The following is a 16457-nucleotide window of genomic DNA, read 5'->3' as shown; positions in this document are numbered from 1 at the left end:
TACCATAAATTTGTTGTTTCGAAAGGATGTAAATGAAGATTCCATCCTGGATACTATGGCAGGGATATGAAGCTTCCCACGGCGCACATTTGAAATGGTATTCCTTCTTCAATGGCATTGAAACCTAGCCTCCACCTTTAAAGCCATGGACGGTAAATGCTGCCTCTTCTTCTTGCTGCTACAGAGTACATGTGTCTTATGCTGATAGAATTAAAGTGAAAATAGATGAAAAATGAAGAAAAAAGAGAAACAAAAGCACTTTTTTCTCAAGGGATGACCTAAATATACAAAGTTTCGATCTAAAAATATAGAAACACGCTCTAATCATGCACAGTATCAGACTGATGTAACCAAATCAAGTAACTTTTTAAGCTGAAGTGACCTATCAAATGTGATTTTGAATGTGGCATCGCAGCTAATCCATCATCTCAAATCCCAATAGAGCAAGGCAGCATCAAATGTACAAAAGCAAAGTAATTTTATTTTGGATGAAATATACAAGATCTCACAAACGCACACACCATTACATATTGCTAGTAGTACTAAGGTTGTCATCATCCTCAGCATTACCAACACCGGCAGTTTGAGCAAGCTGGGCAATATCACTGTCTCCAACAATTGCTGATTCAGTCTCCTAAAAGCATTTGAAATGTTTCCAATACTTAGATGTTAGCCATGGCCAAAACAAATAATAGGAGCTACTTACCAGAAGATGGCTTCTTGCCTCGTTTTCTTGCAAAGACACATTGGCAGCAGCATTGGCAGCATTGGCAACATTGGCAGCAGCATCAGCAGCAGCATCAGCAGCAGCAGCTCGGTTTCTGCTTGCTCTATTTGCTTTGAAGGCCTGGGAGAGCAACAACCTGGCACACCACTGCTTCTTGCAGAGACAAATCATGAGATTGTCCCGTTGCAGGGCCTGCTCCTCCAGTGCCAGGCTGTAATATACCTGTTCATCCTGCACATGGTCCAGGGCATTCCAATGCGAGATATTCGGATGCATCACCAGTATAGCCTCCAAGACCCTCTTTGCTGTGCGGTGGAGCTTCTCCCTGCGCGATTTGAGCTGCCCTGGTGTCAAATCGGGTACAGATGCCCCATTGCATAGTTTGTGTAGATGCTGGAGCATTGCGTTGTATCTCTCCACAGGAGAAGCTCTGGCCCTGCCGGTAGGGTTTGCTTCAATTACCCGAGGACCTCTTCTGTTGCTGTTTGATAGTACCTGGCTTCTGTAAGTGGGATCCAGGATGCTTCTTGTTGCCAAATCGCTGCCTGCGTCTTCCAATGGCGACATGAATTGCTGTCGAAATCCATCATTCAAGACGTTCAGTTGTACGCCTTGTTGGCTGATTTCGGATCTCATTGCCATCATTTCTTGCAAGAGTCTTGCGGTGAAGTCAATACTGGCAGCGTTGTTGTTGTTGTTGTTGTTGTTGTTGTTGTTGTTGTTGTTATTGTTCATGGTTCGCGCTGATAATAAAAGTTTAGTAAGCAAAGAAAAGATATGTTCAGAGTTGTGTTGTACCGTATATCTCGTTGCGCACACACCACCACGTTGTTGAACGTCATTCGGTTCACAGGCTTCATGCAAGTAATGCTGACCTCATTGTACGCCCATAGTATAAGCATATGTGCACAGTGAATACCACTCGATTTGACATGATGTTGAAAGTGAAATGACGTAGAAGTAGCCTGAGGCGACATATCACATCATAGGAAACACGTTCCTTACTTGATCTTGGACTTTGAGTTACCAAACGTTATATGCAAGACTACGTATCACTTGCTTGTAAACGATGATAAACGCATTTGTTGGCGAGCGCAAATAAAACTTGAATTAGTATATAAAGCTGCCACTTGAAATTTGTTTTTACTTGCCTATTTTTCTTGGTTTCTCCAAACATGTCATTCTCAATCCGTATATCACGAGAAACAGAGCCATCCTTCTGTACAAATTGCTATACCAGCTTTGACAGTGCCCGTGCTCTACGCAACCATCGCCGAAACTGTCGTGTTCCCATTTTGAATGAAGATCAAGATGTTGAAATGGAAGAGCAACCTCCAGTGGAAACAACGCTGATACAGCCACAATCTCCCCCCAGTGCGCTAGTCACAGCCAATTCAGATCATGCAAACCAGCTGCATGATGATGATGCCATGAGTGATATTGAAGAAATGATTCCTGCTGCTGACGATGCTGATTATGACTACGCAGGCTTTGAACAGACGCCGGGTGCTGCCGATCTGCTGCCTATTGTCGATAATAATGGTAAGGAATTGCAGCGCTAAAGTAGATGTATATACTCACAATAGCGGATTCCACACATGCGATAACAGGAGACAATCCAGAAGAACCAGGGCTTGAATTTGATTTACTAAATGTCAAATACAAGACAGTTGGAGTAGTCGACCCAGATGCAGAAGATCAGGCTTGCTTCTACGATTGCAGATCCCTCGAAGACATCAACCAAAATACATATACAACCACAGAACTGGTTTCGATTGAGCTGTATGATATCGTCAATGATTTTGCTATACCACGGGATGCATACAGAAAGTTGGTCAGGTTGATGAACACTGTTTTGAGAGATACAGAAAAAATTAGTCGAGGTAATTCGCATTGCAATGACATGTCATTTATACAATAACTCACCAGCTTCCGATCCTCCCCCCATGAACTGATAGAAAGCAATCCGGAGATCATGCATGGCCCTCGTGTGCAAAGCATGCTTCAGCGCCAATCATCGTTGACATCCCATGAATATGATGTGTGTATCAATGGCTGCAAGCTGTACGCATTGGAAGTAGACGACGAGGAGACAATTTGTAATATTTGTTCCCATGAAAGATACGATGCACGGGGAGATCATCGAGCCCTGTCAACAATGAAAGTCATGTCAATTGGAGACATCGTATCACGATTAGTTGCGAATCCAATAACGAGAGAGGAGCTTCGGTACCGACATGCCTACGACAACAGAGACCTTGAAGAGAATCCATCCGATGTTATCATTGCTGACGTATTTGACGGCGCCACGTACAAGTCCATCAAGAATACGCATTTCACAAATGACCTGGATATCGCAGTTGCGATCATGAATGATGGCTTTGTAGTTGAAAAGAGAGGTGATCGGCTATTCACAATTATTCATCTGATGGTGTTCAATTACGATCCACACAAGCGTTACAAGGAGGAGTACACGCACGAGCTTTGTATCTTTCCAGGAAAAAAGAAGCCCAAATCATTTGACTCGTTCATTTCCATCATCTTGGCAGAGCTCCAGTGGCTTTCTACGTATGGAATGGTAGTCGAAACAAATGATGCTGGGCCAATTCGTTTGAAGGTTCATCCTCTAATTTGTGGTGGTGATACTCCAGGTAAATATCCTGATTGATAAAGCAACTAATCAGCATCCACAATGGCTAACATGAAATTGATTTACCTACCTGCTTTATTCTAGCCGTGTTTGACTGGAGCAAGTGTGCTCATCATGCATCTGAGTATGGCTGTCGTTGGTGTCTTTCGCGTGGTATGCACCCTGATAATCGCAGCCATGGAATGTACTTTCCAAATGCTGGAAGCATGCGTACGAATGAAGATTACGAGAGGGCTGAGTCCAACCTTGGATTCAACGGTGTCAGCCTTTTCAATCAGCTATCGTCATGCATTGCACCCCAATGCTTTGGATTCGAAGAAATGCATACATTAGCACGAGGTGTTGGTTCAGAACTCTTCGAGATGCTCACTGTCGACCTGTCTCCGAACAACACAAAGTTCTTCTACACATATCCAGATGGTGAATTGGAGCGAGAAAATTATCCATTTTTCATTCCAAAGCAACGGCTGTTCGAGATTGGCAAAGCAATTGAGGACACAAGATCATATATACCAGTTGCATTTGATGGAAGCTTTTTGAATCTGGTGGAGAAGCTACGAGGCACCCGCAGTGTTGACTATCTTGATAATTTGCTGGTAAGATCAGATCCACTGTAATCTGCAAACGTACACATGTAAGGCGTGAATTAGGATCTGATTATTCTGATTTGAAATAGACCATCATACCTACTCTCTTTGTCCCAGAATTAGCCAGTCCACAGGCTAGGAAAGCAATCATGAAGCTGGTTAGAGGCGTCTGTCTTGCATTGCAATGGGAGTTCACTGAGTCTAGGTTGGCAGAGATTGATGAATGCATTGACTTCTTCATTGACTACTGCAAAACTCAGAGAGATGCCATGTGCTTGTCACTTTCGGTCTTCCGTCCCGTAATGCATCAGCTTACACATGTAGTGTGGATGATAAGAGAAATGGGGCCAATTGTAGCCTACTCCTCACGAAGTCAAGAACGGTTAGTCATCTATACATGCTATGTTTATCACACACATCCAGTTACTTACATAACAACATCATCCATTTTACAGAAGCATTGGAAAGTTTGGTGATTTGATAACTGGCAAGTCAAGGAGAGGCAAGCAATCTTCCAACTTGATTGAAATTGTTGCAATCAGAAACCAGCTGAAAAGGATCTTCGACTCAAATGAGTTCCTCCAAGGCATTCGACCGCAGCCATATGCATCCACCACATATCTCAATCATCCAGAATCTCTAACAAGCTCACAGTTGTGGGAACCTAATCAAGAAGAGACAAATTTGGATCATCATTTTGGCTTCGATGGTACTGATCGTGCTGAACTCCATGGTGTTCCAATTGCAAGATTCAAGCGTGCTTTGTCGAAATACTATTGCAGGATATTCTCTCTTCAAAGGCTGAACAGTCCATTGTCAATGACGATCAAAGTTGCCCATCGTGCTCTAATCGGTTCTACTGTCATAGGATCAGAAATATACAGAGAGAAGATGCATGAGTTTCGTAGAAGCAACCATCTGGTCATGTTTAGGTCAACTCACCTCAATCGACTTAACCACCCTGTCTCCTGTTGGTTTGTTTCGCGAGTGATATTCTTTTTCCAACATGTCTATGATGGGTCGACCTACTTTTTGGCTTTCGTTGAAACCATGAAAAATCATGGTGTTGCTTCTCACGACAGGTCTGTCCCTTTTGTTCGTATGAATGAGCCTGTCGAACAACAAATTGCAAGAAGGGTGCCGAGAGTGATTGATCCCAAGTATGCTGTCATTTCTATTGACGATGTTGAGATGCAAGTGGGATTGGTGAAATCTTTGGATAACGACTTGCACTTTAGCGTCATTGCAAACTACCATGCGTTTGAACAAGATATGTCGATCGATGCTGGCGATATTCGCAACCTTTAACGAGGATTGAAATCGCAACATACAGATTTTTTTTTTGCTTTCGCGTAAAACTACCCACTTGAGGCTACGAAATAAAAGATAATACATTTGTCAATACAATACATAGCTACATTCATTAATCATACTTGTATACCTCTTACAGCTTTGTTGTCCATGAAGGCATGCGCAAAATAATTATAAAAAAAAATAATAAAAGAAAAGGATCCGCATCACTGACCATCAAAGCATTTTGAGAAAAGCATAATTAACCCAGCAAGGTTAACGTCCAACGAAGAAAAAACGAGTTTGCTCGGATTCGAACTGGCGACCTTCAGTTTGTTAGTCAGGAATATTACCACTTTGACATAGCGACTCAAAGTAACCAGAAACTCGGGTCACGTGATTTTTTCTCCTGATTTGTTTCAAATTGAGCAAGTTTGGAGGCTTCTAACTTCGTAGATAATGATGCTACGAATTGGCGTTCGGTACGAAAAATAAACAAAAGAACTCAAAAAGTCTGACCATACCATTTAAAAGCGCATATCTGATAACTATCTTCACAGTGTAAAGCCAAATGTTCTGATATGGGAACATCGAGGTGCTCACGAGAACATCGATGTTCCCAAAAGACCGCATCGATGTTCTGTGAGAACATCAGTTGGGCCGTAGTGTCTGTAGTACATAAAGTATCTGTAGCTAGTATCACGGATATAAGCATGTGTCTTATAGCGTGGATCATAAAGTGCACATCTGAAGCAACAAGCTCATATTGCATTAATCTTGGTGCCTATCCAGATATGGTAAACATCCGTAGTCAATGTCGGAATACAAGTATAAGTCTATAGTAGCGCCATCCATGTCCGTGGTGCCATCTATAGCCTATATCTTATATAGTATGAATCTTATAGTACTAGCGTATCTGAAGTTCATATCTTCTTATAGTATAAATCCGTATCGTACATCTAATCCAGTGTACATATAGTTTATATCTAAATCTGGTAACTGGATGAACTGTCGGAATGCAGATAATAGTGGATGTATTCCACAATTTCGGTGAGACTAACTCATGTAAATTTTGATGCGTTATTATGTTGTCGGTAAGCCTGCTAATGATAATGGAAACGAGAAAGCGAATATGCTATTTAAACACTAAGGCTTTACATTTTGGCTTCGCTACGGTAAAACCACCTTTAAAATCGCTGTTATCAAGTATTGGGCTAGATGCTTGAATACTATTTTGGTATTGCACCTTCGCCTCCCTATGATAAAATCCTTATATAAATTAATGCTAACAAAAGTTGGATTAAATGCTTGATTGTCATGGCCATTCACCTTCGTTTGACTACGGTATAACCCCCTCAAGGCCAATGATACCAACAAGTGTTGCCTTGAAACAACATATCACGCAATCCATAGCCAAATAGCAAACAAGAAATCACTTGATCAGATACGCCATGTTCTGGGAAGAAGAGCCTTTAATCTCTGATTAACTACGATGGCGCTTTTGTGTTCATATTTTCCAGTATCCGATATATGAAACCTCCGTGGTGCTATACCATACCATGGCCTAGAGCTTACCTTGATAGTAGTTGGATGCACGTTTATACAGTACAACTCCAAAAGAATTCACTTTGAATTTGCTAGTCAGCAACTAGCAATACTTATATTACCGGAATAATTTAAAGAACCTTCTGCCATTACATTTTAACTAAATTATTTTCCGCTATTGGGAATAGTCAAGTCGATCAAATCAATTTCAAACTTTTCAATTCATTACATTCTTACCCATGAAAATGTGATATATTTAAAAAAAACCACAATTTGACAATATTAAGATTTTCTCACCCTATATAAGGGTTCAATGTTAGTTAAATGTCAGACGTGAGACCATCAGCGTCTTTATATAAAGAAGTGTGGCCCAGACGTGAGCTTTCGGCGTCAGTATAAAAAAAGCAAGCACCCCTCCCTTTTTTTTTTTTCATTGTCAGGTGTCAGGTACACACAGACTTTGTGTGTAACTTTTTTTAATTTAGTATAAATATCAACTTAATTTGCAAAACAATAAAGATCATCTTATATCTCAATTCTATTCTTTTATATACATTTATCTAAGTCTACTCTAAAACTATACCTATACACACGACACAGGTGCACACAGACTTTGTTAGTAACTTTTATAGTTAATATGAATATCAAAAATAATAAAGGTTATTTTTTTTTCTCACTTATACTGCTGAGACATATACATTTATCTAAATCTGTTACTTATACTCACAACACCATTAAATAACAAACACTTTGTAACATTCCATGCGGAAACTTTTTGATAATTTTACATTTATCTGCCAGTAACTTTTAAACGAATGAGCTCTAGTACACATTCAAAATAACATTCATATATTACGAACTGTTCAACAACGCGATGGCATAGTAAAAGCGAATATAGTACCACAAAATTTCGAGAACCTAATTCCACTACAGTAGCAGTTTATGAAGATTATTATCTACAGTCTGATTGGATTATTTTGTATATTCCACACGGTCATCAAGCGATTGAGAAACAGTATCTAATGAATATTGTGGCAAACATTGTATCGTATAGTATTAAAAGACAATTTTTCATGTATGTTATCTTTTTACTATCTCATGCCGTGCAATAGATAGCATCCTATTAATAAAATTAAACAGTATGGGCCCACTTCTGCAACAAAGGCAACATAATAAAGCGTGCTACTCTTTGGGGGTATTCAATGCATCCATCTTTAATAAACTCAGTAAATCTGTAAGCCATGTCTTTCTACGTGTTGTATTCACATATAATCCAGCCCAGCCTTTCATAGTATTGATCTATACGAGGGCTTGATTTTTGCGAAGCGAATATGCAAAATTGTAGTATCTAAGTAGTAAATTCAATTTCTCTCTTTCTTTATTAATAATGGATTGTTTAAAATCTACATATATATAGCAGAGTTTATTATTGTTAGTGATTTGGAATGTCTACGGCGACAGCCCGCAGGATGACACCGTCGTCAAGTGTAGTGATATTGCATCTAATTCAACATTTGTTAATATTAGTCCTAATCGATTTTACCGTAGCCAAGCAAAGGTGTACAACCATAGTGTTCAAGCAGCAAATTCGGGTTCTCATTTGCATTGTTAATAATAAGCTTACCAGCAACATAGGACATCAAAATTCGCATGAATTAGTCTTACAAAATCAATATGTCTCATGTTGAAATTAAAAGCTGCACAGGTTGCAGAGCTGCCCTTCCAGACGGCTTTAGCTACTAAAGATGTGGTTCATGCCGTGTAAATAAAAGCCGTAAAGCAAAATATAACCAAATTGGACAGTTTTCAAGCCTTCATATCTTGACATGTAAGCCTTTCTGAGCCACCGGAATAACGCCAAACAATTGCACTTGAGTAGTAGTAACTTTCTGACACCTTTGCTCAACTTTTCGAGAACCTAAAAAATATGGCCAAAAATCAACCAAAAAGCATGAGGTACCCCTCATGGTTTTCATCGAAAATCACCTTTCTTTCCCCTTTTCTACGAAATTTTTGGTCAAACGGGGTGATTCCCTAGTTTTGTGCGGTAGTGGCGCACATTATGGTCTCTCCCATCTCGATAGTTGACAGAGTACATAGTCGCTATGTTTTTCCCTTACCAAGGTTTTTTTCAACATAGAAGAATAACGTCAGGAGTAGCCAGGGTATGTGATTTATCACATATACCGAGTCTCTTCTGCTCTCAACTGTGGATGATGGGTTTCACTGACGTGAACGTTTGCTTTGTTGTTGGTGTGGTTCTGATTGCTCTCTTTCTTGCTTGCGGCTTCGGTCGAGTATCTTTGTTCTCTCGCGATAACCATCTTGTTAAGCACAAAGAATAAAAGGATTATTATTTGTAGCTTATAAAAAATGTTCGATATTACAAAAACAAGAAAAGACTTATTTGAATAAGATCAGACACAAAAACTAAAGATTTATTGATGAAGACAAGTTATTCTATTTATACTAAGTTCTGAATGCCAAAGTAGCAATTTATCTTGTACAACGCTTATCACATCTGGTGAACCTCAGTATTTAGATAGCTGAGATGCACTTCACTTATCATAGCTTGTCCATGTTGTTGCACAACACAGACATATCTACCCATCAAGAATACCTTAATCTTTATAGACAGTTGTAGCCCTTCTGGCACAACACATCTGATCAAGTGCTGACAGTACTATCCTTAGTCAAATATCTCCTGGGCTCTTCTCGTGAGAACACACTCTTTGCCCCAGTAACAATTCAAATTAGTAGTCATGCCCTTCTTGTCCCTCTTGTGCACACACTTATAGACTAGTCGTTTTAGGTAGAATAGTCTTTTGGTAGCATGTTAATAACATAATAAATACGAGTGGTAGCCTGCCTTCCTCCATACAAAAAAAAATTTTTCATCGAAAATCAAACGATTGCGTTTTTCATCTTGAAAATGGAGACTTTTACTATGGTGTATCTTGAATCAAATTTTTTCTATCGATCCAAAACAACCTCTGAAATCATCTTTGTGGGACTTTGATATGTAAAATTTCGACATTTTGGCCAGAAACCTCTTTTCATATTTTCATAAATCATTTGATAAGTTTATTCAAATCATCTATTTTACTTAGTACCTTTGGATGCACCTTGAAAAGTACTCCAGGAAAACTTAAGGAAGCATGGGGTGATCATTATATTTTACTTAGTCGAATCTGCAAAAATAGCTTAATCGAATCCAAAACCATCAAGATTTCTCCAATCTGGAACAAACTATGATTCTGGGTTTGAACTAACTTTGGCTTGTGGGGCCAGCTGGCAAACTCAACGCCCTTTTCATACTGCAATACAGTATTAAATGCTCTTGAAGCGTATGAAAAGTAGGTGGCAGGCCATAAAGCTATCGTTTATAATGATATTTTATTGCATTCTATATCGTTCATAATAATGACATCGTCTTGCATTCTATATTTAATAACGTTAGTCTGGACATTGACGATTCATGGGCTGCGTAAGATGTCTGCAGCAAGTAGTGAAATCTCTGAGGCTCCGAGCCGTCGTTCAAAGAAAATGTTGACAGCATTGAGCAGAGGAAAGAAGGTAGAACTAACAGTGGTTTTTGTTGATTGATTGTAAAATCATTATTCTCATATGAGCCGGGCCAGACAAAGGACTGAACATTTAATATGTTATGATGCTATTAAATCAAAATCTTCCTCTTGGTCTAAGGCAACCCTTGGAACTTTGTTTGCGAGATCTTTAGATGTAAAATCTCGGCATGTTGGGCCAAAACCTCCATTCATATTTTCAAAGATTACTTGATATTATCCGTCAAACAACTTATTAAAATCAGTACCATTAGATGCGCCTTGAAAAGTACTTCATGAAAGCTTAAGGAAGCATTACATAATTTGCACAATTAGCATAGTCGAATTTGATAAAATAGGTCGAATTGATTCAAAAAGTTTGAAAATATACAAATCAGGAAGTGTTGAGCGGTGATCTAACCAAATACTGGCTGGGGAGATCAATAATGCCATGCTTATCATAAAGGTTATTGATGATTCTGAAGGCTCAAGGGAGGGAGATTGTGAAATAAAAATGCTATAGTTTTGGCTTTATACTAGTTTTTTTTTTTACTTTTGCTGCGCATTAACAAAGCCACATGGTTAGTTATTAGTCAAAGTATAATAAGTTGTGGTTCCTTAATCGAACGCCAATATATAAGAAATCTCAAAGAACCTGCGCCTACAACAATCAACAAGCCAAGTAGTAAGACAGTTTAATGCTTGGCTATTTTAAGAATGTGTCTCCATGGCGCCAGCGACGACTTGGCATACTGATACTTTAAGACCATGATTTGGGCAAGTGGATATACAGTTCATCTTTTTTAACCTTTACTGATACAATCTACTTTGATGATCTATTCAGCATCATCTTAACCATGCGAAATTCAATAAAGCAATAATGTGCTCAGTGTAGACTAGTTTTTCGTAAGTTGGGCGCTGCTACAGAACAATCCGTGTTTCAATGGTGGATCGTCATCCAAAGCAACACACAAGCTGTGCAGTTACATCGCCATTTGCCCAAAAGTAAAAACCTAGTAAAATCAATCCGTAACTTGTCATTTAACAGATCAGCCATTGAAGAGAAACGTACCAGCGACGATCCATTTGTTCAGCTGATCAAATTGGCCTTTACATCCAACACGATCCTATTGTGCGTCGAGTGTCCAACAGTGCATTCTACAGACAGCTGGCTGCCATTGCCAAGAGCTCGCTAAATCAATTCGAAAGACGGGCCAACTTGCCATCATCTGAATTCAACGAGGCGTATTTCGAAATGCTGCGTAGTTTCAGTTATACTCATTCAAGCTACAAGGGTCGATACCACAAAACTGCAGGCGATGTATGCTTAGAGACGATTTATTGATACCAGGTACTTTATAGCCCTTTCCATGTAGAATGTCATTCTGAGAGGTCATTGATGGCAATTGATTGGATGAGAACAATAGCAAAATTGATTTGAATCAGATCAAATCAATGATACTACATGTACCAATTGCTCAGCAACCTCACTCTGTTCATGTACGAAAAAAGGAGACAATATACGATTTGGTCATCTTAAAACCTCCTGTATGATTCATCTCTTTTACAAATCCGGGAAGTGCAGGATTCAATAGTAACATTTCGATATCTGTGAGAGGTTTCGCACTGCAGGTGACTCTATATATCTAACCCAAAGATAGCGTTTACGGGAAATGGATCTCCCACGGGAAGGGCCGTATTTTCGGTTTCTCAAGTAGCAAGAGGGGCCATGAGGGCCGTTTTTCTTTCGGTTTCTGAATGTTGCTTGGATCCTAATCCAGAAAAAAAAAAAAAAAAAAAAAGTATATAAATGATGTCTCTTTTATCTCACCTTGAAACATTGATATGATACCATAGAAATATACACACATAGTTATGATAGATTTAGAGAACCCACCAGCAAAGAATGAAGCCGCAATTCAACAGCATGACAATCAATCAAGGTCAGCAGCACAATCAGTCATCTCGTCCACTGTAGATCACACCAGCTGTATTTCTGTACATGGCGCAGAAGACGAGAAGGAGAATTTGGAGAAGGAGGAACCGTATTCTATCTGGACCACTGGCCAGTTGGTTCGATTCTTGTCAATCTGTGCAGGAACTGGTATGATTTCTCCCCTGACTGCGAGCATCTATCTACCTGCTTTGAACCAGATCCAAAGAGTGAGTATGCACAGTGATTAAATGAGACGTATTCCAGCTCACACATGTACAAACCACAAGGATCTCAATACGACAACAGAAAAAGTCAATATTTCAATTACTGTTTACATGATTTTCCAGGCCATCTCACCGACCTTTTGGGGCACAATCGCTGATAGCTACGGTAGACGACCTGTATACCTGTGTACGATGCTCATTTACTGTGGAGCCTGTATTGGCCTTGCACTCTCGCCCAATTACGCAGCCCTGTTGATCTTTCGTATGATGCAAGCATTTGGCTCAAGTTCTGTCATTGCCATAGGAGCAGGGATATTAGGTGATATTGTGGATTCAAAAAGGTAAGTAAAGTGATTTTTATCGAATAGGACAATTTGTCCATATTAAGACATTTTAACCACTCAGACGTGGGTCGTATTTTGGAATTTATTCAATGGGCCAGATGCTGGGACCAGTTCTAGGTATAAAAAAAACACATATTAATCATCTAAGCAGATGATACTCATACTCATTTATGAATTCGCCAACCATAGGACCTGTGCTAGGAGGAATTATCGCAGAAAAGTTGAATTGGAAGTAAGATGTCATATTCTTAAACTCATGATACCATCTACTGATATTTTTCATAATGGTTAGGTGGATCTTTTGGATTCTGGCGATCATTGGGGGCCTGTCAGTCATCTTTGTTAGCCTTTTTGTGCCAGAAACTCTTCGATCCCTGGTAGGTAATGGCTCTGGATATGCAAATCCTACTCCCTCCCAATGGCTAGCTCGTCGAAGAGGCCAATTGGACGAAGAGAAAATTGCCCAGATCAAGATAGCTAATGGACCCCGTCGCCCGATGAATTTTTTGGCACCTTTCATCTACTTGACAGAACCAGATGTTGCGATTACTCTGATCTTTAGTGGATTTTTGTACTGCTCCATGTATACATTCATGACAAGCACCACGAATCAGTTTACCATTCATTACAACTTGAATGAGCTGCAGATTGGTCTGTGTTTCTTGTGTCAAGGCTCTGGCTCTATCGTTGGATCTTTTGTCAAGGGAAAGCTGCTCGACAGAGACTTTAGACGGTTGAAGGAAAAGACAGCGCGCGAAAACCCGGATAACCCAGATATAGAAATTTCGTTCTACAAGGCTCGTTTGGGTGGTGCTTATGTGAGTTTGTTCTTTGTAGATGCTCTGCCTATTGCTTATGGGTGGGCCATGCATTATAATGCTCCATTGCCCGTGGCATTGGTTTTGCAATTTCTAGGTATACAGTCTCGCCCTTTCCTTGAAATTTTCTCATGCTGACATTTGCATAGTGGGTGTGAGTACTTCCTCACTGACTATTTGTACACAGTCGCTTATCGTGGACTTATTTCCCGGAAAAGGTGCTTCCATCACAGCCTCAAACAACTTGACGAGATGCCTCCTTGGGTAAGTGTGCTATTTAGAAGGTCGGATGATATGTCTGACACCAAGATATACAGTGCTATTGCTTCTGTTGCTATTGAGCCGGGAATTCAAGGTGTTGGCATTGGCTGGATGTTTACAATTGTTGGATTACTTGTCACTGTAACCAACATTGCAGTTCCTGTCCTCATCAAATTTGGTCCAAAATGGAGAGCACGCCGAGCCGAGAGATACAAGAACTCGAATGGTAACATTGAATTCACGTTCTTCAAGTCTAAAAAGTGAATGCGCTATAAACTTTAAAGATGTTGTTGTAAGATGGAGATTATTTTTAGATATGTTTACAAATTCACCATGATTCGGAACATCCGAGAGGGGAAACCTAGTAGCATCAATGCCCAATCTCGATTGTATATAGATACTGTACTTGACAACTTGTCATCTAATAAGAAATAAACATTTATAAATATACAAGGCTAGGCTTATTTATTATCGAGGGGAGACGTAGGAGGCACTACACACTTATCCACTGGTTCCTGATGCTGTATCACTTGGTGCTGGATCCATCTCATTCAAATACGACAGAGTTGCACAATGTCAATAAAATGTCTGGCAACAACAAACTATCCTAATCATTGTACAATCGTAATTTTGATATTGGAGCACAAGAACAGCATCAAAGCAAAGTAACCAAAACTATCAAATTATCGCCGTAGATTTCCGAATCAGAAGAAAGAGAAGCTTAGCCCTTTTGTTTACATTTTGTTGTGTGTCATCTTGTCAGTTTATAAAGTCAAGAAGAAACTCTCATGGCCCAAATGTCTGATTTGTGTATACACTAAAAAAAAGGGGGGGGGGATTTATTGATTTAAAATGCTAAAAGAAACATGATCCATATAACTATAATATAATATTTACAATTGGTTTTTGCTGTTATTCATGATAGAAAGGAAAGAGGGGGGAAATCATATAAATAGCGAGAGAAGGGTATGAGGTGTGTTTGTTTGTGTGTGTGTGTGTGTGTGTGTGTGTGTGTGAATAAAAAGAGAGAAAGAACGATAGATTTAGCGTCTGTGCATAAAATGATGATGTTGTGGTGCTGCATTAGTATCGATGAACGAATTGCTCATCATTGTAAACATGGCAGGATTTGCATTGAAATGAAAGTCCTCTTGTTCTGTTGCAATGTGTTGTTGTGGTGTTATAGTGTGATCTTGAAATTTCTGTAGCATAAGTGCTTGTTGTTGTAATTGAAAGTAAGGAATTGGTTCTTCCTTGACCATGGGTTGAGCATGTATCACATTGTTATCATTGCAGTTTGGCCAGTTAGTACTGTTCGGCATCATTGGCACCGATGATTGTGACACGGGGATGTGATTACTGTTGTTGCGATTAAGTGTATTGATAGGCGTACTATTGATATTGGTATTAGTGCTGATGGTGGCGGCAGAGTTAGGGGGAGTCGTAGTAACACGGCTAAATTGAGTCTGTTTATGTTGTTGTGGTGGTGGTTGCTTTTGAATAGGAGAGCTGTTCATCTTAAACATGGGCATAGATTCCTGGAAAGGCTGAGCTTCTTCAAGATCGTCATCGTCTTCATCTTCATCCTGGTCGTCTTCTTGATGGTCATTTTGGTCAAAACCTTGCATCTTTTCATCAGAATGAACAGAGGAGACTTCTTTTTCAGCCATTGATTCAAAGGTAGGCATCACAGGAGAGGGAGAAGAGTGGGTCTTTTTAGATTTCTTGTGCTGCATACGTTTATCTGATTCAGACAGTAGATAGCTGTTGAACTTTTCAAGTTCGTTGATACGACGCAAATATCGCTCTTCTTTCTGGATGGCGTTCTTGACAAAATCAAGTGTACGGTCAATGATGGTGCTTTTAGAAGGGCGCGTATCATTCTGGAGGTTGGGTAGAGTGAATGCTAATTGCTGGAATTTGACATTCAAGCTCTCACGACGAGCTCTTTCGATGGCATTGTGCTCAGCTCTTCGTTCAGCTTTTGTTTGATGTTGCTTGCCATTGACACCAGTAGATGAACCAGTAATAGACTCAGGTCTTTCATAAGGACTGTTTGGATAAGCATGCATAACTATTTGTTTAGAGTATTAGTGTCAGTTGACGTTATAGCATTATATTATATTTACATTGCTGATGTTGAATTAACACCTCTTGATTTGAGATGCTTGGAGGGTTAAAGAACATTGGATTTCTTTGGCCTGAAGGAATACCAGAAGTAGCACTAGGGCGATGAGGTACTGATGGGGCGAATTGCATAGTCATATCAGGATGATACATGCTGCCACTGGATTGGAAATTACTTGGATTGAATAGATTGTCTTGAGACATGCAAGGTAAAGAGGGAGATGGTAAATTTTAAAAGGGAGGGAGAAAAAAAAAAGATGAACAGAAGCAAGAATTAGAGAAATAAATACTAAATATTTCTTGTAACACTTTCTATTTTACTCGGTCAATACCACGAATGGATGTTCCGGAAGCCACAGAGAGAGCTAGACAGAGATATGATCAT

At 39.6% G+C, this 16457-nt stretch overlaps 4 protein-coding genes across 4 annotated transcripts; 2 read left to right on the top strand and 2 right to left on the bottom strand.

Moving 5' to 3' along the window:
* Positions 1 to 523: 523 nt before the first annotated feature.
* ATC70_007531 (uncharacterized protein) lies at positions 524 to 1462 on the bottom strand (the record flags this gene model as incomplete). The annotated part of the gene is made up of 2 exons (XM_064826790.1): positions 524 to 634; positions 707 to 1462. The coding sequence occupies 2 exons, from the start codon at positions 1460 to 1462 to the stop codon at positions 524 to 526; spliced, it is 867 nt and encodes a 288-aa protein (XP_064675847.1).
* Positions 1463 to 1902: 440 nt separating this feature from the next.
* On the top strand, positions 1903 to 5272 carry ATC70_007530 (uncharacterized protein; the record flags this gene model as incomplete). Its single annotated transcript, XM_064826789.1, has 6 exons — positions 1903 to 2269; positions 2338 to 2610; positions 2686 to 3378; positions 3462 to 3973; positions 4054 to 4346; positions 4420 to 5272. 6 exons carry the CDS (start codon positions 1903 to 1905, stop codon positions 5270 to 5272), a joined length of 2991 nt encoding a protein of 996 aa, XP_064675846.1.
* A 6965-nt stretch (positions 5273 to 12237) lies between these two features.
* On the top strand, positions 12238 to 14209 carry ATC70_007529 (uncharacterized protein; the record flags this gene model as incomplete). The annotated part of the gene is made up of 7 exons (XM_064826788.1): positions 12238 to 12525; positions 12586 to 12863; positions 12928 to 12983; positions 13056 to 13098; positions 13159 to 13781; positions 13834 to 13948; positions 14002 to 14209. The coding sequence occupies 7 exons, from the start codon at positions 12238 to 12240 to the stop codon at positions 14207 to 14209; spliced, it is 1611 nt and encodes a 536-aa protein (XP_064675845.1).
* A 779-nt stretch (positions 14210 to 14988) lies between these two features.
* Positions 14989 to 16276, bottom strand: DPH3_2 (Diphthamide biosynthesis protein 3; the record flags this gene model as incomplete). The annotated part of the gene is made up of 2 exons (XM_064826787.1): positions 14989 to 16019; positions 16075 to 16276. 2 exons carry the CDS (start codon positions 16274 to 16276, stop codon positions 14989 to 14991), a joined length of 1233 nt encoding a protein of 410 aa, XP_064675844.1.
* Positions 16277 to 16457: the final 181 nt, after the last annotated feature.

Source organism: Mucor velutinosus (assembly GCF_035048745.1).
Source record: "Mucor velutinosus strain NIH1002 chromosome Unknown tig00001553, whole genome shotgun sequence".
NCBI classification, from domain to species: Eukaryota; Fungi; Mucoromycota; class Mucoromycetes; order Mucorales; family Mucoraceae; genus Mucor; species Mucor velutinosus.
The sequence above is the reverse complement of the archived record's forward strand: the minus strand, read 5'-3'. Positions and strand labels throughout refer to the sequence as shown.